At 40.3% G+C, this 27606-nt stretch overlaps 1 protein-coding gene across 1 annotated transcript in view; it reads left to right on the top strand.

Moving 5' to 3' along the window:
• ITPR2 (inositol 1,4,5-trisphosphate receptor, type 2) overlaps positions 1 to 27606 on the top strand; it is a 101441-nt gene that overhangs the window by 23922 nt on the left and 49913 nt on the right. The window contains exons 5-10 of the mRNA XM_010015393.1: positions 713 to 896; positions 1486 to 1742; positions 2677 to 2877; positions 4621 to 4731; positions 10587 to 10682; positions 11868 to 11987. Coding sequence (XP_010013695.1) covers positions 713 to 896; positions 1486 to 1742; positions 2677 to 2877; positions 4621 to 4731; positions 10587 to 10682; positions 11868 to 11987 — 969 coding nt within the window. The remainder of the gene's footprint in view (positions 1 to 712; positions 897 to 1485; positions 1743 to 2676; positions 2878 to 4620; positions 4732 to 10586; positions 10683 to 11867; positions 11988 to 27606) is intronic.

Here is a 27606-nt window from a genome sequence, read left to right as displayed (position 1 = left end):
ACTTGTACCTCATTGCAGGGCTATAAAAGTAAAATGAGAGGAATTCCATTCTGTATCTTTATTCTGTAAAAAAAGAGAATGCGATCTGTGACCCTTAGAGAGCATCCAAAAAAATGTTAAAGAAGTGAGATTTTTGTTGCAGCTTTCTAAAATTAATCGTTAGGGGCTGTAAAAGGCTTTTACTTTAAGATAGAGTTTGTAAACTGTTGAAAATGGTACTCAGCCTGCTTGACAATAATGCTAAAGGACTCTACTTAATAACCTAAAATATTAATTCCGATTCTATGTGAAGCACAAAAATTTATATAATCTAGGCTGCAATACTACAAATTAGATGTTTCATGCTTCCTTTTGTTGTTAAATAATAACAATTAATTTTCATTATTACTTGTAGATGAAATACTATAACTTTAGAAAGAAATAGTGTCACAAAGTAATTTAACTTCAAGTGTAATATTGTGACATTTGAAAGGTTGCAAATAGCAGCATTCACCATTTTATCCAAATTTTAAAAAGTTATCATCAATCTTAGTTTCCAGCCTTGTTTGTCACTTTCTGAAAGAGCTGGTCAGGCAGTGACCAACACTTGTTCTGTGTAAGTGAAGTTATTATTCATCATTTGTTTCACCAAAAAAAAAAAATTAAAAAGTGTAGTTTTGTATTTCTCCTTCCTTAGAGGACTGATATCTAAAGAATATACTTTTTTTATCAGTATTCAACTTACCAGCAACTGAAGGAGCAAAAAAAGTCAGAAAAATTCTTTAAAGTCCTGTATGACCGCATGAAAGCTGCTCAGCAGGAGATACGATCGACAGTGACAGTGAACACTATTGATTTGGGAAGCAAAAAGAAAGATGATGATAGTGACCTAACCATATCCATTCCCAAAAAGAGAGGTAAGGACGCACCCATGCAAAAGAGGGGAGAAGTGCATTGTATTCAAACCGCATGTGCTGAACCACTGATGCTATGCTGTGTTGATCAATAGGCTTTAATACTAATCACTGTTACTTTGCAACTTTTACCTGTTTTTCTCTAAATTATAGGGCACCTCCTAAGCTGGTTGCAAGGAATTAGCTTTGGTGAAATCAGTGAAGTTATGCCAGTTTACACCAGTAGAAGATATCGAACCATGTTTTAGAGACACAGAAGTAAAGGCTGCTGCTAATGGGGCTATTTCACAAGAGCAAGCACAGGCACTGATTTCCCACCCTGTGGTCCTTCCATTGTTCTCATCATTTATTGTATATAGTAGGGAGTGAAATAGTAGGGCTTTTTGTTTTAATGTTCTGTTTCACTCTGGTTTGTGGTTTATTTGGAACATGCTATCCCTGCATGAATGTTGCTTTCATGTTCGTTGTAAGTTGCCTTGAGGTCTTTGAAAAGTTAGTCCCCAACAAAGGAAAATTTGCATTCATTATTATTGTTTTCTTATTATTTAATCAAAAGAGCTTCAAAAATGAAGGAAAATTATCTTCTTTTCAGTAAAGGATTCAACCCTGCATCTGAAAGAGGGTATGAAAGGACAGTTAACAGAAGCATCATCTGCAACGTCAAAGGCTTACTCTGTGTATAGAAGAGAAATGGACCCAGAAATAGATCTTATGGGCTCAGGAACAGATGCTGGAAATGCAGAAGAGAAGTCCACAGAAGAAGCAATCATGAGCCCTACCATTGCAATCATGCAGCCAATATTGAGGTTTCTTCAGCTGCTGTGTGAGAACCACAATCGAGAGCTCCAGGTAAAGTGTCTTTGAGTTGGGCTCCAAAGGAAATACTACAGGAACTGGGATTTCACAAGGGAAGTGCATCACTCCTGTTACAGCATGGGGGTGTCTAAAATGTTGTTCTTCTTTTGGTCCAAGGGATAAAACAACCCTTTCAAGAGCCACTTACATGCTCTGGTTGAGCTCATGTTTATGTCCTCAGAATGGCTTCAGGACTACAGCATAGCCACATGGGATTGAGAAATGTCTAAATGTCCCTGTTAGTGTGGTTTCTGTGCATAAACGGTGGATCGCTTACCACAGGCTTGAGGACCACAGGAAGTTTCTGTGCAAAGTTTGGGTACTGCTCTTTTTGCTAGGTATTGTGATTGAAGGTTTTAAGATGCTACGTGTTTCCCTGCTATCAGCTGCTCTGGTAGAAATTACTGTCCCCATAGCAACCTTTGCAAAATGAATTTTCTGCAAATATACCTCAGTGCTGTGTCCAGCAGCCTCCCTGAAAGCAGTCTTGGGAGTGGTTTGAGCTGAGCTACCATTCTGTGCTGACATGGCCAAGGAGCAGTTGTAATGTGCCACCATACCTGCTCAGCTATGGGGCAACATGCTTCCAAGAGAAAGGTCATAATAGATGGATGAGGACAGGTGTGAAGAAGATATATAAGACATCTAAGGCCAGTGCAGATGTCTGCAGAGTTCACTTTCCTAAGCCCTTTTTTCTCTACTGATTTAATCAGATAATAGTTTTCAACTGCAGCGCCAACGCATAATGTATTTTCCACAGTGTAGTGTACTTAGTGTATTTCAGTACCTAAGGTACAGTGGTCATATAGTCATAAATTGTACCCTTCAATATTTTAATGAAAAAGACTGTTTAACTTAACTCTAACTCTATTTTTTCATTTTTTTTTACTTTTTTTTCCGGTGTGTGTTCCTTTTCTCCATCCATCAGAATTTTTTAAGACATCAGAACAATAAAACAAATTACAACCTGGTTTGTGAGACCCTTCAGTTTTTGGACTGTATCTGTGGAAGCACAACAGGTGGGCTGGGCTTATTGGGGCTTTACATCAATGAGAGGAATGTGGCTCTTGTGAACCAGACACTGGAAAGCTTGACTGAATATTGCCAAGGTCCATGCCATGAAAACCAGGTAGGGCTCGAATAATTTCTGGATATAGAAGAGTATACTTGAATGTATGGAATCTGTGTGCTTATCATAAACCCTTCAAAGAATTCACTTGTAACTGCTATAACTAGGCTTAACATGTTTCAAGCCTTCATAAGGCCTAAGAAATCCTCTGAAGTCAGAACTCAAACTCTTCCTGTAGTACATCTGCTTACGTGGAGGGTTTCCGGTCCTTTTGGAGAGAGTTTAATGTCTTACGTCAATGAGTCCGTGGCTTAAACCTCACTTTGTGACTGGATTTTGAGTCATAGCTGTGGAAGTACATTGCAAACACAATCTTATTTTCTTCATTTTCATACATTTTGCCTTTGTTAGTGTTTACATAGGTTGCTAATATTTACTTTCCTTAATTCACATAACTGCCACAAAGTTTAACTTAACTATCCTGCTATACTACCTAGCAGCATCTTTAATTATGATATTAGTAGTGAAATGGATGAGACTGCAGACCATACTTCTAATCTTCTGTGCCTTGCTTGATGCAGTCTTTTTAAGTCATATAGCTGTGACTTTTGGTAGATGTCTCTTTAGTGCCTTGGTGAGGCAGTATAGAAAGTTAAAGAATGTAGTTACACACTGCTATATTTGATCTGAAGAGAACCATAGTACATTTGTCACAGTGTATGAAATTGCATAATTTTTGCTGTGGATTAGCAATGGAAAAATTGTGGTGGGTGAAATTACAGAGGCAGTCTATTCTTGATACTAGAAATAGCTGAAGAAATACATACAGTATTAATGCTACTTCATTAATGTGCACAAAAGAGGTATAAAGTGGTATTATTGCCATTGCTGGTAATCAACCGCCTTTATACTTTAAAAACAAACAAACAAAAATCCTTTAGTGGTCTAAATTTTAAATAGTTGTATTTGATTCACTAGTGAATGGGAAAAACGTCTGCAAAAAATAATTACAGGACTGGAGATGAAAAAAAAATAAACGTATGTTTCAAGTTAAGGTGTTCTCCAACAAGTTTACTTGAGGAGCACTGGAAGAACACTGGCGGTGGAAAGGAATGATTCGTTACACTTTATTACCTAAACCTACCTGATGGAAAGTTAATCAGGATTTGAGTAATGCTTGTTTACACCAATTTCAAGTCTAATTTCGTGTATGTCAGAGGAAAATGTTCCACACTCTCATTTTCATTTTTTCCCCTTTCTCTGTATTTCTGGAAAACTTTTCCTTTCTTATTGTCCTATAAACCTGCTAGAAGAAAAAATATCATAGCATTTTGTATAACTGACACGTATTTACAAGGCTTAGAAGGTCCAAGACTCCAGCTGTAAAAGCATTTGGGAAGCACTGTTGATCATGTTTACAGTTTTGAATACCATGTCCAGAAATATCCTTCTATGTAGGACATGTTCAGATGCATGTAGAAAAACTTAATCTTCACAAACAATTCATGCTATAACAGTGATATTAATGTTGGTTGCTGAATGTAAATTAAAAACTTGAGTATGCAAATTTGATTGTGCCCACATTCAAGCATGTCCTTTGTGTCTCTGCATGTGCATTCAGCTAAATCTGGCAGTGCTCCTGTGGGCTGCTGTCTGTGACTTGTACCACCTTGGTGTTACAAGGTCTTTCAAATTCTGGGTCCTTGTTTTGGAAATTTGCTCATGCACATATTCACTGTCTCCCTCTTTCCCCCTTCCCTTCCTCCATCATCACCCCCCCAACTCCCTTCTCTTATTTTGCAGACTTGTATAGCCACCCATGAGTCTAATGGGATTGATATTATAATTGCACTCATCTTGAATGACATAAACCCTCTTGGCAAATACTGCATGGACTTGGTGCTTCAGTTAAAGGTACAGTAAATGTAAATTTGTTTATCTAAATCTGACTAATAATAGAAGAAATACCTATGCAAGAGCTCTAGGTAACCTGACATTTACTTAATCTTACCATAGCATAATATACTCAGCAGCCTTTAAAAACAAACATTGAAAATGAATTCAGCTCAGCTTCTGCATCCTTATCAGGCCCTCTACCACAGGCCTTCTGGCCCACTGTTGTGTTTGGGAGTATGCCTTAGGCTTGATTTTTTAAGAAGTCCTATCAGACAGACACAATATAGCTAGCATGCCCATATTATGGGCATAAAATCTCATCATATTTATCAATGCTATTGATAAATAGCAACACTGTACAGGCATATAACAACTCAGGCATTCTCTGTATATAGTGAACTCTTAAAAAATTCCTTGAGAAGGAGATGTTGTGAAAAAAAAAAAATAGATGATCTGCGATGTCAAATAAAGTTGAAAACAAGGTTAAAGTAAACTATATTTTATTTCCCTTCTCAGTGTCCTCTGTGGGGGGACAACAAAGTGTAGAATGGGAGGGCGAAAAGTAGAGCAGGAGGGCTTGTAATTTTGATTTGTATTCTCTGAAGAGTTGGATAGGCTTGTAGGTAAGTTTCTACAACCTCTGTGCTGTTGCATGCAGAGGGGAGCTCTGCAGTTATACTGTCTGCCAAGGAGGGTAGAATTTGTCCAGGAGGAACCTTGGGTTATTGCCTTTTCTTGCCCTCTGAATGAAGTATTTCCATTGGAGATGGTCTGTTTCCTCCCCAAAACCAGCAAATACTTTGTGGTAGCTGCATTGCATCATACTGGCAACGTTACGGATGTCTAATAAAATAATTAATAAAGCTATATGTCATGAACAATGAAACATTGAATCAACAGTACTTTAGACATGATTTTAATAACTGTAATTACTTTTTTGTTTGGCAATACATTTCAGGCTCCCCTTAAGCAAAACACTTAAGCAGACATTGAACTTGCAGGCAGTTCTTTTGAAGCCCTGAAAAATCTGAAAGTTTGAAATCTCAGTCTCTGTAAACACCTAGGTACACTGAGTCCAGTGCTATTTCGATCTGCATCAGTTATCATGAAGCTAGCAAATGCTTGTAGAACATCTTTTCTACGGAGTAAACAAAAAAATGGAGTTTGGAGACATCGCTGCAAGGACCAGTTGGCCCTGTTCATGGGAGGCTATATATGCCTTACTCTTTCTTAAATAGCAAACATTGTGGTGAGTGATACCAAAGGTTCAAACTGTGGGAATGATTCTATCTTACAGGATGGCAGAGTCATTTGGATTAGAAAGGACAACTTGAGGTCATCTTGTCCAATCCCCTTGCTCAAGCAGGGTGAGCTAGAGCAGGTTTCCCAAGGCTGTTCAGTTGAGTATCTCCACAGCTGGAGAATTCACAACTGGGCAAACTATTCCAGCATTTAATCGCTCACACAGTAAAAAAAAGTGTTTTCTTGTATTTAAATGGAGTATCGTGTGTTTTAATTTGTGTCTGTTGCTTCTTGTCCTCTCACTGAGCACTACTGAGAGGAATCTGGCTCCCTCTTCTTCATTCCCTCCCATCAGGTATTTATACACATTGAGAAGACCCTTCTGAGCCCTCTCTACTCCAGGCTGAACAGTCCCAGCTCTCAGCTGCTCCTTAAGTAAAAAATGTTTCATTCCCTTAAACATCTTTGTGGCTTTTTGCTGGACTCGTTCCAACAAGTCCGTATCATTTTTATACTGGGGAGCCCAGAACTGGACACAGTGCTGGGCCAGATGTGATGTCAAGAATTAGATCTAAATTCAGAAGTTACTGGTTTTCATTGTGAGTGGCAACACATTGAAATAAGGTAACACTGAGTTTACCAGGTAATATTTAACATTGGCAGTCTGTCAGTGTTCACAGGCAACTCTGAAGCTGCAAATACAGTTGCAGTGAAAATACAGAATGCAAAGTATATAGGCCCACACACTTACACATACAAACAATCTCAGACACTGTTTTCAAGGAACATTATGTGTTGAATTCGTATCCCCCAACCAAAGCAAAGGCAATGCAGAATTATATTTTCCCATGTCATCTTAATTTAGCTTGTTTTGCACAGTTTGTGATGTGGTATTTAATTACATCTTCGTGGATTATATTTTCCACTGGACTCCTGAATCATTTAGCAAGCAGGGTAGACAATGTTCACTGAATGCACAGATGGCCAATGTTCTATTATGCCTCATGTTATTTTGAGGATGACCCCCCGGCCTTTCTTACTGGCTAGTATTCAAGCCCTGGCACACAATATAACCTCAATATCACTCTGTATAGTGGCAGGATGAAGAGATGTTGTCAATCTAAGGGTAAAGAGGGTCTAATACAAGTGTCTTTTTGGCTGTTCTCATAGTGCTTTACTGTGCTGTATCTTGCTGCTTCACACATTAATCTGGTTTTCTAAAATAATTATAAGGAGATGAGTTGGGAACCCAGGTAAAGAGAAATGAAGACCGTAAGTACTTTGGGCAGTCCTGTCTGTAGCACCTGGGAACTGATTTTTCACAGTACAGTGTTATGAAGAACTTTATACTGTCTTTACCAAGTAAGGAAACTCTTTTCTTCATTGATATCTGGGAATGGAAATCGGATCCTAGGGTCTCAAAGCATGCAGAAAATGAGGAATAAATAGTCACCCTCAAAGAGCTATAGCCACCACTAAGTGTTCAAGTAGAGATCTGCGATGAGTGGTGTTCCCCAGGGGTGGGTATTGTGACTGGTGCTGTTTAACATCTTTTTTGGTGACATGGACAGTGGCATTGATGCACCCTCAGCAAGTTTGCTGATGACATCAAGCTGTGTGGTGCACTTGACATGCTGGAGGGATGAGATACCATCCAGAAGGACCTGGACAGGTTGGAGAGGTGGGCCAGTGTGAGCCTTATGAGGTTTAACAAGCCCAAGTACAAGGTCCTGCACCTGGACTGGGGCAATCCCAAGCAGAGAATGGATTGAGACTAGCCATGAGGAGAAGGAATTGGGGGTGCTGGTATATTTGAAGCTTGACATGAGCCAGCAATGTGTGCTTGCGACCCAGAAAGCCAACCATGCTGGGTTGCATCAAAAGTCAGCCAGTTGAGGGAGATGATTCTATCCCTCTTTTGAGACCCCACCTCCAGTACTGATTTCAGCTCTTGGCCTTCCAGCACAGGAGGGACATGGACCAGCTCAAGTGAGTCCAGAAAAGGCCATGAAGGTACTCAGAGGGCTGAAGCACCTCTCCTATGGAGACATGCTGAGAGAGATGGGCTTGTTCAGCCTGGAGAAGGCTCTGGGGAGACCTTATAGCAACCTTCGAATGCCTAAAAGGAGACCTACAAGAAATCTGGAGAGGGACTTTTTACAAGGACATGTAGTGATAGGACAAGGGGGAATGGCTTTAAGCTGAAAGAGGGGGATTTAGATTAGATATTGGGAAAAAATCCTTGAATATGAGGGTGGTGAGACACTGGCACAGGTTGCCCAGAGAAGCTGTGGCTGCCCCATCCCTGCCAGTCTTCAAGGCCATTTGGACAGGGCCTTGAGCAACCTGGTCTAGTGGAAGGTGTCCCTGCCTATGGCAGGGGGATTGGAACTAGATGATCTTCAAGGTCCCTTTCAACCCAAACCATTCTATGGTTCTGTGAAATGAGGATCTGAATGTCAAGTGCAACAATCAGAAAAAAAACTGGAGTTGTGCCTGCCTGCTCAATGGCATGCCATTTGTGCTGAGTTCGTAGCAAGAAGCTGGCCATTGATACATAAAGTCCTACCTACCCTCTGCCCTTCCTCACTTTCTGGAAGCTGCAGCAGGCCCCTCTCTACCCCCAGGGTTGTCTGTACTGAAATATCTTCAAAGTCTTCCTCACCCATGAGTGAGTGACACTAGTGTCTTTCTCCACTGTTTCTTCCCTTCCTTCTCAAGCTACCTGGCAGCCTGTCTTGTTCCCATCCCTCCTCTTCAGTTGGAGATCATACCAGTGCTACCACAACTGACTTGAGCAACACTGTAAGGGAAAACTGCAATAGAAAAGGAAGCATCCAGTTCTTCAGAGCAGCACGTTGTTGTAGGAGTCTTAATCAAAATGCTATCCTGGTCTCATACACTGGGCACATTCAGCTTCTGCAATGTAGGCTGCAAGGTCAAGAGTCTGACTAGACCTTTCCAGTGGATGGTTCTGGTTTGATTTTGGAGTAAAAGGAAAGGGGAGCTGTGGAAAAATTCATATGGAGTCCTCTTTCAGCCAGTCCCAGTCTCGTCTTCTCATCTGTTATACTTTGTCCTTACCTCATTCTCATGCTGGCAAGCCTGGGCTTCTCTCTCCTGGATTCTCACTCAGTTCCAAGGCTCCTCTCCCAGAATGCCCTAATTCCCCTGTCATGTGAAAATCCTCAATCTATTAGTCTACCCTTCTTCCAGCTACTCCTTCTTTCTGTGTCTGACTTCTCATCTTACAGTCTTCCAGTTGGAGATGTTCAAACCTCAGCTTGCCACAGCCCTGAGCAACCTGCTTTGAGCAGGGGGTGGGACTACTGAAAGGTTAGTCCAGAGCACAGACTCAAATGAGTCATTTTGTGATCCAGCCTGCATGGTCTTGTGATTTTGTGCCCACCAAGAAACTCGGTAGGCTTTTAGCTATAAAACTAGTAAGTTTCTACAGTATGGTATTGAAGCTGTAATCTGAAAAATGCTTATGAATTTGATGAATTTAGCTAGATTTCCCTGGGGACTAAAACTTGCATGATTGTATTATCTTGGCCACTAGTGCTCCAGATTTTCAGCTCTGCTATCAAAACTTGGAGATACAAAGGCTGCTTAAAACAGAAGATGCTTGAACAGGCAGAGAATAACATCTTTCCTTTTGCCTGAGTCTCAAAACCAGCTCAACCCTGTTCCTCGAAAATTGCCCATACTAATCATCTAGAGGCATATCCTTGCTGTGGGAGATTTCAGTTTGAATTGCTGACATCTGGCAATAAGCACTGAGAACGAGTTTTATGGCGGATTGAGAGTTTTATGGGCCCCTACATGTATCCTGGGACTGTGGTCTACTTCCAAGTATTCAAACAATGGGCCATGATGAAGGGACGCTGTGCACGTGAACCAAGGCAACCATGTTCTGCCAGAAAGCATAAACATCCAAACCTATTCTTCCTTTCTTGTTCACAACTGATTTAACTGGAAGACAGACAGGTCTAAGGCACTACTGGGTTACTGCTGCTAAATCTCATGCTATTTGATACCTGGGAGAAGTCTCTGTGAAAAGCAGCCAGTTGACTGGTAAAGTAAAAGATATCTTTATACGGTCCCCCAGGAATATTTGGTAGTGAAATGAAATTCCAGGAATGTATGAAAATAGTTTGCTTTATAGTCTTTGGAGTAATAATCAGTGAGACTTTATAAAAACGAAAGGAGAAGGAAACCTGCCTGCATGATGAAACCTTTCATGTAATGCATTCTATAATTACCTCTGTTGAGTATTGTTTTAAGAGAAAGCCATGGCAAAAATTGCCAGGTGGGCAACAAGAAAAGAAAATGCAATTTCATTTCTTGTGCACAATGTAGAGCAAAGTTCTGTATTTAAGTAAAATATTTTTCAATATTTAAAATGCTTCTTCCAATATAGCATGCAGGGTTTGTTAGCCTTACAGTATGCTGACATCCAAATGGGAGAAACCCTCTATTAACTATGTCAGTAAAATAAGAGATACAAGTAGTTTAAAATGTTATCCACTAAAAAAGTGGTCCTCGTAATCTCAATTAAAACAAATGCAAGGGTCATTAATCCATGAAATAGATTTAAAATTTGCATTAACATGGTTTTATATCTCTAGAACAATGCCTCCAAGCTTTTGCTGGCTATTATGGAAAGCAGGCATGACAGTGAGAATGCGGAAAGAATCCTTTTCAACATGAGACCAAGGGAACTGGTGAGAAAACTTCTGAATATTCATAAATCTTTTGGCTGGAAAAAAAAAATAAATCTGTCATTAAAACATTTTTAAAATTATCTGCATCTAAGCTGAAAAGTGTTGGCAGCATATGGTGACACAATGTATCAGGATAGTAACAATTCACAAAAAGTCCTTTAAAAGGATCAAGCACACATGATTTCAGTCTTTACGACTTCATTATTTTTATCTGTTCCAAGCACTTTTCTGTAATTGTTTCCTAACTGAATTATCATACTCTGGTAGACTGTCTTCAAGTACACTTTGTCAGGGGCTGGCAAATTAAGCTTGTACAGTTTGTGAAACAGTGCTAACAGAAATGTGTGTGGAGACATGTAGTATATATAATGTGTGTATTTTGTATGAACAAAGAGAGTTACAAACAGTTGTATTTGGGAACAGCCGTGATGCTTCTGTAGGTCTCCAGGAGTTTTAAATAGGTTGGAAATCTGAAGAATGGTCAATCCAATTGCAACGGCAACAGCAGTGACAGAAAAAACTGTATGGTGGGGAGATCTGTGGGCATCAGCTCTGCCCTTTGGCAGAGCCCAGTGGCCTGGTTGTTTTGGAGCATTATCGCTAAGGTGGCATGGCAGCATGATAAGGCCATCCCTAAGGTACAATTGCAGGATCAGGCCCTGAGTGGGGAATGGAGGATTTCCCCCCACTGGTCCTGTAAGAGGCTTTTGAATATTTTGGCATTTCCCCAGCACCCGGCCCAGACCTGTGTCTTCTTTTCCTTTTTGGTTTAGTTGGTTGGTTTTTTTTTTATTTCTGCTAAGCTGTGTAGAGAATGCTGGGTGATGTGTCGGCCTGCTTTAGCCAGAGGGAGATCATGGCTGCACTCTAAGTGCTGTACAACACTGTATGTAGTTCTGTCTTTAAAAGCGTTTGTGAAAATACCTGCTTAAAAGGCTCAGCATTCCTGTTCCTTTCTCATGATCGTAGTTTTACTGATGAGAAATGGAGCAGTTTGGAGCTTCATAAATACTTCAAGCTTGTCTTTATTCAGAAAGTGTTTCATAGACTGCTTGCTCTTCTCACAGAACTGCAGGGCATCTAACCAGGCTTGATTTGAACAAAGCATGTGTGTTCAAACACAGTGTGCTTTTTCCCCAAGAACGGCATTTATTTCATCTCTTCCTGGCTGGCTTTGTATTACAGGTGGATGTGATGAAGAATGCTTATAACCAAGGCCTTGAATGTGACCATGAGGAGGAGAATGGAGATGATGGCATCTCCCCAAAAGATGTTGGCCATAATATCTATATTTTGGCACATCAGGTATGTCTTATTTGTTGTGACTGCTTCCAGAAAAGTGTTACATGATTAAACTTCACACTGTTGTGGATGGAGTGATGCACCTTACTCATAAGAGAGTAGTCATATGTTTCTTGATATAAAAGAGCAATTTAACAAAGTTTAATAGTAAATGTGACAGTGGTTTAACAAGATTCAATGGCACGGTGCGCTTGACTGTTTACTGCATAGAGGACAAGGTCAGACAAAACTGTCAGGGAGACTCTTCCATTGAGTCACAATGTTCAGAAAGGACCCATGTTGCATTTGAAACTACCTCTCAGAGGGGAGTTTAGGTGCAACTGGATCCAGAATCAGTCCCAGGCTTGGTCAGTGGTTTATGTCTGAAGAATTATATGTGCACAATCAATCCTTCATATCATTTAGCTAAGATTTCAAAGTTTTCCATGCTATTAATCACTTAACAAGAATCTATTGTGTCAAGGTATTTCTCAACCTGGAGGAGTAACCTTGAGAGATGTCCCTGCTCAAGGGAAGATCCTGGTGTGCAGCCCTCTGCCATGCATGAAAGCTCAAGAAGCCCATGGCTGTCCACTATTTATGGAGTAAAATAATTGGCTTAGTCATATTTGCATACCAACTACAGCTGTTAAGTTTCTTCCAAACTTGGCTTGATTCGGACCTTGACCAGCACTATGGTTAGGTGGGTGCATTGCTTGAATTAGCCCTCTGCTGTTGTGTTGTTATCTGTCTCCTCCAAATCCACTTTGAGCTGGATGCAGCCATCATGACCAGATGTATCCACTGTGACCGCCTCTGGTGATTATCACTTGAGCAGGGTTATGGGAAATAAAGGTCAGGTTAAGGAGGGGGGTAGAGCAGGGCAGGGAGCACACTGTCACACACAAAACCTGCCTGATCAAAAGAGTTTTCCCTCTTGTGATTTCTGGCTCATGTTAGTGCACAACATGACTTTACTTGGCAAGTTGCTGAGAGTAGGAAAAGTGAGCAGTCTCCCTGTATGCATAGGCACTCTGCAGGATTTGGTAGGCTCGGTTTTGTGTGAAATAACAACATAGCAAGACAGTTAATGTCCACTTAGCTTTGTCTTCTTTTGACATTAACAGCTTATTTATATCAATCAAAGCCTAAATCACATTACCATTATTGGTGTATTTTAAATAGTAGCTTCAGTTGCTACACCAAGTGAACTTGCATTGAGGAGATTCCTATTATTTCAGATATATTAGTTATTCAATAAGAAAAACTGGGCCTTTTTACTGTTTTCTCCTTTTGAGTTACATTGTGGGGCCCTCAAGCTTTTTCTGATCACTTTTGCTTCTCTACTGGTAAAGGCAGAATGTACACTGAAGGTTTTTATTTAGTGGGTTATCAATTCTTCAGAGCGGTTGGTATCAAAAATAGTTTATCTTATGAGTATTGAAAAGATTTTTTTTCATTAAAAAAAAATAAAGACCAAATATTTCTTGATTATATCATAAATGATTTGATTTTTCATTTGGTGTTTCATATAAGGGCCAAATTTAATAAAAATGTTTTTACTAAGAAGAAATAACCAGAAGGGGATAGGGAGTGTTCTATATTCATTATGCTTATTAAGTGTTGTTAGGCATTGGATACTCAATGGAAAAAGAAAAGAAAGTAGTCTATAGTTACACTAGTATTATGCAATGTTTCTTTCAATCAAGGAATGCAAAACCAGCTACTGAGTTACAATCGTGTGCTTGCAGCACATTTAAATAAGTAAGTCTTGTTACTATGTTTTTGGCGTACCTGACCATGTTCTACTTTTGTGCTTTATGTAGGACTGTACATAAGATACCCACTGAAGGTGATAGTATTTTTAGAAAGCATCTGTAGCTCCTTTCTTGTATGACTCTTTACTCCTTGTATGAATGTTTATAATGAAAGTTCAAATGCCTGACAAATCAAAATGCTGCTATTTTATCTCTTTTATCTGCAGTTTGCATTAAATTATATAACAGGGTTTGTGACGAAAGAAAATAAGTTTTAGGGAGTAGAATATAGGCCTAAAGCTATGTACGAAGTGACTGCTCGGGTCATTTTGCAAAAGAGGTCACTACCAGGGGTACACTTGCTAGCTGAGATTAAGCTCTGTCCCTAGATACATAATCAGGGTGCTGGGGAGGTCCATGGTGCCATTTCACAGCTATTTCTAATGCCTGGTCCATAGTGGGCATTTTGGTTGCATAAGGATGGATATTTTTACAGCAATTTACTGAGCTCCTTCCTGTTCTGTAGAATTAAATTGCGTGATTGGCTCTGTATTTTGTAAAAATATCCATCTTTTTACAAAAAAAAAAAAAAGAACTGTTTTCCTTTTCTTTCATTTCTGTAACACAGTACGTGTGTTTACCGTAGCTTTGCACCCATGTCAAGCCCCATGTCAAAACAAAGCAATGGAAGGGCAGGCAATTTGGGGCCTTGCTCTCTTCTCTGCTAATGAAAAGCTATGATTCTTGGCATAGAACTGCTGATCTTTGACACCAAACTCTTTCCATGTGTGCCCTTTCACTCTCCCTGGGATGGGCAGGATACAAGCGTGGTCCCTCCTCTGTAAGGCCATTGTTGCTGGGTTCTGTTGCTGGCTCCACCCATTAAACACCCACTTATGCTTTGCTGTGTCAAAGTGGCTTTTTGGCGCCTGTGCCTTCCTCTTAGCTTAGCTGACCTGATATACATAGTATTTCTTTACTGTGCTCCTTACAGTTTCATGGTTCATCTCACTTATTTTTTTTTACAACCAGTGTGGCTCTTCAGTCACTTTCCTGGCACTTGCTTGTGACCACTTGCTTGAGTTACAGCTTTTTGGTCCCTCTGTAATAGCAGAATCAAGACCAAAAGTTCCTCTTTTTGCTGTTACAGCCCTCAAACAGAGACAGTTTATTTTGGGGAGCTCAGACTTTCAGTTTTTGTCGTTGCACTCTTCAGGGTGATGATGGGTTCTGCATTTTGCCACCACTACATCCTTCCTTGCCCTTCCTGTGGTTGATTTTACCAGAAGCAAAAGACATTCTTGTAAATGATTGACCCACAGTGCATGGAAAGTTATAAATATGTCACAAGCAAGGCTGAGATTTCTGTTACTAAATCTCCCTTACAACCTCCCAATCTCTACTCCAAATGTATATGCAGGAGCATGTATGCAATTGCGCGTGCATACTTGTGCATCACACACACGTTTTGGAAGTGTGTGGGCACAGAGCCTGGGACATAATAGTAAAACACTGTTAAATAAGCCACATGACAGTTACCATGCCTCTTCCACATGTTTCTCTGTCCTCTCTTTTCTTTCCTTTATTTCTTCATCTTCCTCCAGCCTGCCACGCACCAGAGCTGTGCTGCTTCCCCTGCACTGACTCCAGGCTGTCTGGACACTGCTGCTCCTCACTTTTCCCATTCAATGTATTGTGAGCAGAGAGGAGAAGGGAGCACCACTGAGAGAAAGCAGAACTGACTTATCCATGAGGAACTACTGTGAGCTGTACCCCGACTCTGCAGCCTGGCTTTGGGGTAGGGACTCCTTCCAGACACAGCTCTTGTACAGCCACTTGTGGAGGAGTGACGCAAACTGGTGCTTGAGGTCACATCCTATTATTGCAAGATATAGTGTTCACAATTCTCTTGAAAATCCATGGTTGAGATTCTGTTTTCTTTGTCTTGTTCAAATGTCGTGCTGAGAGCCAAGCCTTGAACTTGACATCGCTAATTTCTTACAGCAGTCTCAGGTGAATGACAGTGATGTGTTATGGATAGTTCCATCAGCTCTTATACCTCCTCTTTTCAAGCCTCAGCCAAAATAAATTGGTGTGGCATTTTTATTGCTGTCATTTTAAAAGATGGTGTCAAAGAAGACTACACTAATTTGCGGAGTCAGGAAGGCTGTCCACAAGAAGATTTCGTCTCTAGTGATTAGAAAACTTGTTGACATAGTAGCACAAAAAAGTTTCATACTCACTTCTTATGTGCAAAAGCATTATGTAGGACAAACACAATTTTAAATTTCCCCCCCCCCCCCCCGAAAAAGAATTCGTAAAAGGCAAAAGAAAGCCTCTGCTTGACCTTGTTACCTGTTAGTTATAACAAAGTATTTCAGTAGTTTGTAAACTAAAAAAAAGCTTTCTTGGAGTCAGTAGTATTTCTGTGAGGTTCATGACTCCTTTACATTTACTGTGAAATAAGATAAAGCACTGTTTATAACCACGGGCTCCTGTAGTTTGCATGTATGCATAGAATCATAGAATAGTTAGGGTTGGAAAGGACCTTAAGCTCATCTAGTTCCAACCCCCCTGCCATGAGCAGGGACACCACACACTAAACTATGTCACCCAAGGCCCTGTCCAATCTGGTCTTGAACACCTCCAGGGTTGGAGCATTCACAACTTCCTTGGGCAACCCATTCCAGTGCCTCACCACCCTCACTGTGAAGAACTTCTTCCTTATATCTAACCTAAACTTCCCCTGTTTAAGTGTGAACCCATTACCCCTTGTCCTACCACTACAGTCTCTAACAGAGTCCCTCCCCAGCATCCTTATGTGTTTCTGTTAACAGAAAATACTTTGGAGTGTTTCCCTGTGTTTTTCAGCTACGTGCAAGCTGTCTAAATCAGGCATGAAGCCCAAGCTAATATACTGTACCTTCCAGCAGGGGCTTTATTCATGAAGTGCAGAAGAATCTGAAATAACTGCGCATAGCTTCCAGTCAGCTTGCACACTTTCCTCTGCCTGCAGAAGTGTGTAGACCTGTCCTTGATCTGGAAGGATGTGAGTAGGCAGGGAGTAGGGAAGCAAATGGTAATACTGTAACAAAATTTTAAGTGTCTTGTGACTTCCTCGATCTGGTTCCCAAAGCTGTTGCAGGAGTATAGGGGTACTGACCTACTCGGTCACCCCTTTCATGATGTGTCTTCTGTGCTCTCATGCTAGCAAAATGTTTGCTCAAATGCTCAGTTTTAAGTGTACACTTAAATTCTTTGCTGGAGAGGGAGCATAGGTCTTGGAACTCCACAATACCATTGTAACCTCCAGGTAAGTAGAAGGGTTTGGTTTGGTTTTTTTAATGAGCTTAAGCTAAAAGCTTATTTAAACTGCAATGGAGTACCAAACCTAGTTATATTTATATAATTTCCTGGTGGCACCAAGACTTAATGAAAAATCATTTCCTCCACCCCACAAGGTGAAGCAGTTAACACTGCAGGTATAAAGCATAAACAAGCACAAGCTTGAACTAGGCTATCTTCTGATAGACTAACACAGTTGGAAGTGTTCTTCCATTTATAAACTCTTAAAATAAACCAAGGGAAAAGAGGTAGGAATTGCTGTGAATTGTAAGGTTCTTGCTGCAGGTACTAGTACGCATACCGTAGCAATTGGACATCATGAGCAAGTTATACTACTTCCTCTCTGGTATAAATTTTAAATGGGCTGAGCAAAATAAGTTATTCAGCCTTATATATTTGTTAGTACTTTAATAGCAGAATCAAGATTTCTTTATAAAAATTAGCAAGCTTTATCAAACTGATGTCTTATTGCCATGTTTACTTCATCCAGTGTATTGCTTATTAGTGCATACAGAGGAAGAGCATTTGCTAACTAGGCGAGTATAATGGTAATAAGTGATGGCATGGATTTGTAGTTTGGGAGTAGGGGTACACTACAGGCTGTTTTTTAAAAGTTGCTGGTTTCAATATTTGAAATAGGACTGTTTTGATAATGAGACTTGGGTATGACACATTTGTTAAGGAGAAACTAAGTCAGTTTTAAAATATCTAGCTAGCCTAATATGTACAATTCTAAGAAGCACAAAGGCTTTTGTTTCTGTGAGTTTCTGTATAGCACATCATGGTATATATTCATTAGGTTTGCGTACAGCAAGGGCTGGGACCACTGTTATTTTCCACATGAATCTCTGTGGTTATTAGACTCTTATAAGCAACAGCAGAATAAATAAATCACAATAATAATAGCAGTTTCAGAAATTTTTAATGAATTCGTCTTCCCTTTTATAGGATTTTGGACCAGTTAAAAGCTTTTGTTCATTTTGTTTCCCCTCTCTTAAAGTAGGTTGGTATGATACAGTATTACAGGTAAAGACACCAAGCCAGAAGTAGGTATAGACAGGAAGTCATTAGCTGTTATGGGAAGTGAATACAGCCTGCTAGGTGCCCAGTACTTTGCTTTAACTGCTGCACTGGGTTTCCTCATATGCTCACTCGATCCCAGCTACTTTGCTAATGAGGAAAATTGGCATTTAGTGGGTATTACAGTTGAGAAGTGCATAATCACTGAGCACAGTAGTACTCCAAGAATCTTTTAAAGAGATCATGCTAATGTATATTTTTCAAATAAACTTTCCTGTGCTGCTAATATTATGGATTGTTAAGGCAAGAAGAGATTTCATAAGATAATAGATACAAGTGTGTGCAATGTGTGTGAGGGAGGTATTGTAAGGTTTAAGGTTTTTTGTGGGTAGTTATTTTCGGTGTTCAGCTTGGAGCAGCTTCTGGCTTTTCCTCACTTGGCTGTATTTTAACATTTAGACGGAGAAACTTAGACCTTGGTCCATCTTTTCTTTTGGGTTTTTGTGTGTGTGCATAAAATAAAATACATCTATTAAGACATGCACTATAAAGTAAACGTGAATTATTGCATGTAATTCAAGTCAGGGTAAAGGATTCTATGGAAAAGCCTTGCTTAAAATGTTGGGTGCAGGTTTTCCATGTTTTAGTGTATGGGGATCATGAGAAGTAACACTGTGAATGTGTGTCTCCAGATGTGACAGAAGATCACTGCATGTAACTTGTCCTTTAGTATGAGAACCCAAAGCTTTCTGAACTGGCTGGGTTGTCCCAGGCAGACAAAACAGTATTTTGCATGCAATTATGATAATGGTCAGGGGTAAATTTGGGGTGAAATTTGACCATTGAAAAAGGAGTGTTGATGAAGAAGGCAGAAATTAGTTACTTACTACTGCGCACTGATAAGCACCTTCTGTAAGACACAGAAAAGAAATACTTGGAAGGCTATTTAGAATAGGGAATGGGTAGAACCAATTACAACCCCAAGTAGTCTGCAGTGGATGTTAACTGCCTGAAATGGTAACATCATGGTTATACCATGGAAAAGAGATGGACAGAAGCGAAGTAGAAAAGTCTTGCAAGAACACCTTGATGGTGGTATAGCCATTACTGGCTCACAACATTAGCCTAAAAGAGATCTTTCTGTCCTTGTGGCAGCCTTGAGTTCCTCAGAGCCTTTTGCTCTGGAAGAGTTAGGAAGCAGCTTTCAGCTCCAGCAGGGATCCTCCAGAAGAGCTGAAATCTGGGAACCACACTAGTTCAGTGAATTTTTAAGCTTGCTGATCTCTTTTTGCCCATCCTTTGCCACAGGTAGATGTTTGGCTCAAAAACAGAGCTGTAGCCCATTAGTCCTGTAAGAGTCTGTCTTTACAAAACATGAGGTTGTGCCAAGGTTCTACTGTCAAAGATTTTGAGTTGATTCTGTTCCGTGAACAAAATGGCTTGGTTCATTTGAATTTTTCACAAATCTCCGACTGGTACACTCTAAAAAAGCAATGTCCTCAGTGTATAAGAATAGGATTTTGGAAAAAAGATCAAAATACAAAAATGTTTGAGCTTGTCTGGTGTAATGGATGTACCAGAATCACTGGATATATTGAGTGAAAATATAGATCTGTCACATTTTGTGTAGCAATGACCATTTTCAAATTTTGCAGCTGATGTGAGCAAGGAGCAATTGGCAGGTATTATTGAAGATTGTCTTCCCAAGTACCTGATAGCAAATGGAGAAGAATAAACAGGACTAACTTAAATACTTAAATAAACATACTTAAATAAGACTAACTTTTGAGGCTGGAAAATGGTAGAGTCTATCCTTTAGGATAAGCCTGTCCTTCAGGATGAATAGCTGTGAGTTTCTGCAGTGAGGATGCTCTCAATCTGCAGGATGGGTAGAATTTTTTAAGCTAAAGGGTGTAATTTTTTTTTTTGTAAGGCCATGCTGAGGTTTGCAGTTTTGGGTTGTTTGGGGTTTTTTTTTTGTTTCTCCCTCCTTAGCCGAGAAGCTCTCACTCATAGCAGTGCCGAAACAAAGGGCTAATGGGGACCAGTCCCACGAACAGTGACTGTCAGGGGACTCATATCCTTTGCTGCCAGACCTGAAACTTCTCATAGAACTTTTATGCTCCACATGTTGTTTTGTAGTTATCATCCTGATGAGACAGGCTATGGCATCAAAATGACACCGGCTAATTAAATGTCAGCAGAATCAGAAGCTGTTGCAAGGCTTTTACGCTTAGATTGCCAGGATTGAAACAGAAGCCAATGACGCACATCACCCTCCTTGCGGCTCATTAGGATGGTATATAACTCTATGTTCAGCCAGCTACAGTATAGACTGTATGGAGGCTGCCACAAGGGCTCAACACTAATGAGCACCTGAAAGATTAAACAAATGTCTGTGGCTGCTCTTGGGTCTCAGGTTAAAACCTTGGCAACTTGTGCTTCATTGTTAGGTCTCAGGCTAAAACCTTGGCAACTTGTCCTTCAGCGTTTTCTATTTTCTCCCTTTCTCCTTGGAAGCATTCACCTCAGAATCCTGTCATGACTTCGATAGGGATCTACATGGAACCTCTGTTTTCCCTCTGATATCCTGTTGACTTAGGCTGTTAATAGGTGCTAGGATTCAGACAAGAGCTTTTTACTGTAGGCTGAACACAAAGGTTTTAGATTATTTTAATTTTTGTGGTTCTACTTCTCCAGGGTAAGATCAAGTATACCTTAAACATATGTGTGTGTTTTATTATATGTAATATTAATGAGGGATATATCCTGTTTGGCTGTAGCGACTGTGCATTTCACTACTGTGCAGGTGGCCTTAACATTTCTGCTTTGTGGATTTCTTTTTCTATCTTTAACTTCTGTAATCCTGTGTCCTTGTGTTTTGTGGTTTACAAGATTTTTTTGTCATTGGGAAATATGTTGTATTGGTGTCAGGCCCCAAATGTTACATGAGAAGAAATATCCTTTCTTCATCAAATGTCTGCATTGTGAAATCTTCACATTAGTCAGTGGTTTTACTCTGAAAATTGGCTGCGGGACAATGACATAGTGCTTAAGATATTCTTTGCTCTCAGGCTCTATTTGCAGTCCTGTATTAGTAATAAACATACTACCTTGTTCTTCCTATTTGAAGCAGCATAAGCTGAGAATTACTTTAGTTCTCCTTTGGTTCTGCCCCAGCAGGGCAGTTACTTAGCTTCCCACTTTAAGAATGGGTCTTCATTTTGCCATATCCTCAGCTGGTCTACATGGGAATGTCTCCCCTGAAAGTAGGCAAGCAATACTGATTTATACTAGCAGAGAACTTGACCTGTTACTCTCAAACCACACTCTTACCCTACAGCTCCTTCCTTGTCTTTGGCATACACGGTCTTCATTAAGAGTGATGATATATGGGCGAAAAAAAGGACAGCTTGACTTAAAGCTTTTTGATTGAAATTACATAGAGGAGCAAGAAGTAGAATGAAAAATCATTTTGCTTGTAGACTGAGTAAACTCAATATAAAAGCCACTGAGAGACAATAAATATGGAACACATAGTGCTATCTTTACAAAGTCAGCCTTCAAAGGAGACTGCAATTTCAGTTGCCCTCAATTGCAGTGCATATATATTGTCTGCTCAGAAATGTATGTAATATAGCCATTTAACTTCGTTCAGATTGCAGTGAACTCCACTTATTAAGAAAGATGAATTACACCAAGTGTTGAGATGTAATAATCTACTGTAGGTGAAGGCTTGCTCTGGAGTCAGAGCTGGGGCTTTTCCACTGGAGGTGACCTTCCAATGACCCAAAGTGCTCTTTTCCTTATATCTAAAGCACAACTAAAACATTTTTCTCTGAGCTAGGAGGAACTTGTTTTGTTTGTTTGTTTTGAGGGGAAGTGAGGGTAACCTTGGAAATACCACGAAAGTGAAGTCTGGTCTTACTTAATATTATCAGAGCAGTTCTAATAGGCCTCTGATATCTGCATTGTGAAATCCTACACCTTAATTAAAATCCTGTGGGACATCTTCTCTAACAAAGACATACCTTTTTATCGTCCTCAATGCTTCAGTAGTCAATAAAGTAATTACAGGTTAACAAAAATAAAGAGCATTAAACAAAATGTCAAAATATGTCGGTTCCTCACAATTGTTCAGTTTTAACTCTCATCTCCTCTGATGTCATAATTTAATTAGGTATCTCAGTCATCATAGGAATTTCCAGAATAGAAAAGATCTGAATTTGTGATCTACAAGTAGGCAGAGCTACCTCAGTTGCCATCCTCATTATTTTACTTATTTAACACACCTTGCACTTTTTCTGAGGCACCTTTAAGAGTTACCGATTAAGTTGTCCAGCTGTGAAATTCAGTTTTAATGGCTGATTATGCTTTTCTACACTAAAAGTGAGGTGCTCAGTTACTTAGGACTACCAGTAGTTTTACAGGAGTGAAACACCTTCAGACCTGCACATGGATAAGCATCTAATCAACCTGGGGTTAAAGAAATTATTCCTCTGCTCTTAGGTATGGGCAGGGATTTTCAGAATTGGTTTTATGAATGGTGATCTGTGGTAGCCTCAAATGAACTTGATCTTTCCAGCCTTTTCCTTCTATGAGTCTGTCTGTAGAGCACCGTTTAGCTGCTAGCTGGTTAGGTGGAGCAGCATTATTTGTGAATGTCCAATGAGGAGAGAGATGAAATTTTTACCCTTTTGCTCTCCCACTGGGAACTGTAACTTCATAAGAGCCAGGTGAAAGTGCACTCCTGAGGACAGTAGCCAGAATACAGAGTTGGAAAGAGTGACTCAGCATTTTACTTTCTCTTCTCTCTGTTTCTACGCCTCTAAATGAATTTTTAGACACATTTTGCTCTGCTAATTGGAGAGTGAGGCAAACGTTCAACAGCAAACATTCAACAGCATGATTGAAAAAAATGCAAAATCTCACCGCTGTAGTTATTTGAAGGGAGACATCTCTAAGTTCCTGTCCATCTCCATACTCAGTAACTGTCCTGTTTTGTACCCCAGAAAGTACGTACACCAGACCCCTGCAGAGATTAGGAAATGCATGTCTTTTGTGAATTTAACAGATTGCAGCTTCAGCTGTTTACTTGTTACTTTAGTCTCATATGGTTTTGAACCTGAATGACCATGTAATGGTTTTTGTGTCTTGTGGAAATACCTGCTGAAGAGGTGGGATGCTAACAAGGATTGGCTAGAAACAGACTTTTTACTTTGCTGTTGCTGTGACAACTGAGAGGACCACATAATGGCCACACTCAAATGCTTGAATTATGGAGGCTGAGCCATGATACCAAGATGCAACTGAGGACTTAAGCCTCTTTAATGTACTTCACTGAAAATTGATAAGTGGTTTATCCCAGCCTCTACAAGTGCAGTGTATGTACAGTGGCCATCTTCCAAGCTGTAGCAGAGCTGATGGTTATATATATATCATACATTGGGTTGAACTACATCCAGCTAAAGGGGTCAGTGTGCAAAAGGCACTGTGGCATTATTCTGCAAGTTTACAAGATGAGACTTAAGGGTGGGAAAACATGAGGAAGGAGCCAGCAGTGCAAGTCAGAGACTGAACTGGTTTCTGTATAGTTTAGGTAGACACTGGAGAAGAGGATGAGCCCATTCTGGAAGTGTCAACCCATGAGTTACTTTCTGCTCTGCTCTTGGTGCCAGAGGAAGGCAGGTTGACTGCCAGTCAGTGTCTTCTAAAGACTTAAAACTGTGGTTTCCCTCACCACATTGCACCCAAAATAAAGAGTCGTAAGCAGTTCCTCCTTTTGTTTGTGCTAGCCTTCCTTTTGTTTAAAGGCCACATAATAGACAGCAGTAGATGGCTATTTTGCAGAGAAACAGTATTCTGAATAACAAGAGAAACCTAGAAAGTAAAGTGCTTGATAGCAAGAGGATTCTAATAGTTCCTGAAAAGGGTGTGCCATCCAGAGTTCTCTTATCTCAGGTTTATCTATATGTTTTGTATGTATATGAAGTGTATGGCATTTAGAGGGGGATGCTGTGCAGATTTGGGATCCATGTGCTTGCTGGTTGTCTGTTGCTGGTTTTGGTCTTTCTCAGCCTGGGTCTGTACAATGTTGGTGGCCATGCCAGTAAGGTCTTATTTTGGACTCAGTGTTTTATCTGCCTTTTGTAGAAGTTGCATGTGGCTGGGATCTTCTTCCTTATATGTTCAGAAGATTAGCTGCAGTTACTCTGCTCTCTCTTTCTTCCTTTTCCATTGAACTTTCTTGTTATGTTCCCCTAATCATGTCTGACGTTTCCATCATCTCCTTATTTCCTTCCATCCTGTACTCTCCAAAATTTTGCTTACAGTAATCATAGAAGGCAGTCTACAAAAGCAGTCATCCTCTTGGAACACTCTGGATTGCATACTGTTGTCCACATCCTATATTTATTATTGTCAGTGTAGATGAATAAACCCAAATGTGACCAGTGTATGCACTGAGCTGGTTTGGCTCCCATAGGCACAGCTGGCCATGACAGTTTACATAAAGCCTGCAGAGGTGTTCCACAGTCACTCCCCTGGAATTAATTTTGTTTTGTTGCAACACACTTTATCTGACCTGAACTTTCTCTACACATGCATTTTACTTCTTTGCAAATGAGCTTTGCCTGCAAAAGAAATTACAAGGAATACAAATGGAAATGAAGGTCATTGAAATATTAGCAAGTCATTTTGTCTTCTTCTGGCTTTCATCAGGGATAAAAGAACAGCAAAACCACAGCAACAATAGCAGTGAATTTCCTATGGGGCCTGCAAACATAATAGTGGTAGAGATCACTTAACTGTGGTGGTTACTCTTATGTGATAATATTAAGGTGTTCTATTTCTCCCTTCCCTGTGAGGTAGGTCACTAGTATCTACATTTTGTAGTGCGTACCACATGGAGGCTGGCCAGGAGAGATGGTATCTCAGAGGTTACACGAGGCCATGGAAGAGCCAGCAACAGAATCCAAAGCGTCTGGACCACCCAGGGCCCTGCTCATGTACCACAAGCCATCAGGGGAAGATTAACTCTAAATCCTTTTGGTTGTTCTGTACAGTATAATCATCTAAATGAAATCAATGAATACTTGATTTGAGAGTCTCCCATTGCTCCATCCCTGCTGTTCCTAATGTTTGTTAACAGATTGCTTTGTGGTAGAGTGCAAAGGTGCCGCTCTATAAAACTGTAATGACTTCTGGAAAGGAAGTTGCCCTGTGTATTGCAGAAAGCACCATTCAGTTTTGATTGGAACATGGGGAGTTGAGAAGTTGTTATTACTGTTAGTACAGCCAGTTGGAATAAAAATTTCTGCTCAGTTATGGTTAAGATGACATTTCCTTTTTCCTTGCTTTCTCTGTCTCCTTGTTTACCGATGGAACACTCCTAGTGTTCTTATTTGCCCTGGGCAGGGAGCTGGCATGTGGTAAGGCCCTGGCATGCCAAGGAAGAGGATCTAATTTTCTGTCTCCTGACCTCTTCTGTCTGTCACCCATCCTGTTTGCTACTCCCTTGACTTTCTCTTTGCTGTTTTTTCTTGATACTTGGTTTTATTTTCTCATCAGTGCCCAGGCAGCTTTTTAACCTTTCTTGCTCTCTAAGCAGAAAACGAAGTGTTCAGTGAAATGACTGGGGTTTCCCTTGTGAGGGGGTTTGGTAGTGCCAGATCTCACACTGCCTGGCTCCAGGAGGCAACGGACTGAAGGGTAAAAATGAGGAAGAGATTGCTGCTGTAAATGAGCCCCAGCTGCACAAGTCTGCACAGCAAAGTGAAACTAATTTGAAAAAATGCAATTATTCTGCTGTTGCAGCAAGTTATGTTTTGTCTTGTTTCTCCCTGGTGAAAGACCAGTGGCTTTTGGGATGGCAGCCCACACTGCAGTATGTCTGGTTACTTACAGGGTAGTGATGAAGATAAGTCATAGCAGATCTATCAGATGTCATGCACTGGACATCAGATGTATACAAACAGCTCTTGCCTTGCTTTCCCCAAGGTCTGTGGTTCGTGAACTTCCAGGATTGTGTAGAGACTGCTCTTTGCTCTGACATGTTAGAGGGGCACTCCATGGAGTTGGTTAGTGAGCTGCTGCAGGGGCATGAGCTAAGGGCAGAGGGGTTACTGTGCAGTACTGTAGCTTGCAAGCACACCACACATCCAATTCCCTGCCCAAAATGAACCCCAGTCCCCAGCACACTCCCAACTGCTGCCTAACCCAATGCCTTTCCCCTGTCATGTGTGCCAGGTACCTCCACCATCAGGTAACAGCATTACTTCTGCCTTACAACTGTAAGAACGAATTCAAGACAATTGGTGGCAAGGATGATATTTTTTTTATTATTTTGTTTCTATTGGTTTAGGTGTTTGGATTACTTCTTAATAGTAATCCTGTAAATAAAGTGTTTCGGAGCAGAGAAACTGTTTGTGTTTCTCACCGAGTTATCAAGAGCTTATAGTAATAATCCATTGGCCTTTTGTAGAAAATCAGTTTAACATGTTTGACACTTTGCCTGTGAACGGACTCTTTGTGAAAACCCTGGTTGCTTGTGGGACACAAAGTTTCACCCATGGAGATCCCTATATACCATTCTAGTCATACAAACTCACCTTTACTCCGCAGGTTTTCAGTCACAAAATGCTAAAGGATAAAATAAATCTCTCAGAATTTAGGGGTTTTCAGCCTGCTGTTTCTACCTTGTATTTCTCAGGCTCCTATTCTTTTCTGGGGCTGAAGCAAAGCCTGATGAAATTGGCAGTTTTTACAACCACTCGGCTGTGTACTGGCTTACACCTCATGTCTCTGGTGAGCACTGGGCCACGGAGGAGAGAGACCCCTGCAGTTTGCAAGTTGCAGCCAGTTACAACACATTCATGTAAAAATACTGAAGGGGTCTATGTTTTATAGAAATAATGAAAAGTGGAGAATTACTTTCTCTTTTCCTAGTATTTTTTCTGCACATGCACACATACGTACATACGTATTTTGGCAAACCAGTCTAGTATCCCAGGTCAGTGAGTTACTGACAGGCTGATGACATGAACATTCACAGCTCTAAATCACTTTTTCTTTGAGAACATTTAAATAACTGCATTTTTGTTCAAGGAAATCTTGACTTTAAAACAAAAACCCGTAGGAAACCCATATATTCTTAATTGCAAAAGATGGGCCTGCTCTGGTTTTCCAAGCTGCTGATCATATATGGCAACCCAGATGACTAGCAGGTCTGATTTTATAATCGTGTTGTGTGAGCAGTTTAGACTGACTATTACTTGTAATTCTGTCATTTCTCTCTACTGTTTCTTTATTAATGTCTTCAGTGTTCTTGGTCTGTCCTCAATCTTTCACATTTTGTACTGATGGCTTATTACAGTGTTTTCCAAATTTTTTAAGTAAAAATCTTTCAAGATGAACAACGGTCCTTCCTTGGGAACTGACTGAAAGCCAAATTATCTTTATTCATCTAGCTACTGCCTTAGACATCCTCTTTGGAAATCACTCTTCCATTGTATGATATTGCT

Source organism: Nestor notabilis, unplaced genomic scaffold (assembly GCF_000696875.1).
Source record: "Nestor notabilis isolate BGI_N333 unplaced genomic scaffold, ASM69687v1 scaffold1215, whole genome shotgun sequence".
In the NCBI taxonomy this organism is placed as follows: domain Eukaryota; kingdom Metazoa; phylum Chordata; class Aves; order Psittaciformes; family Psittacidae; genus Nestor; species Nestor notabilis.
This window is presented reverse-complemented; position numbering and strand designations above follow the sequence as displayed.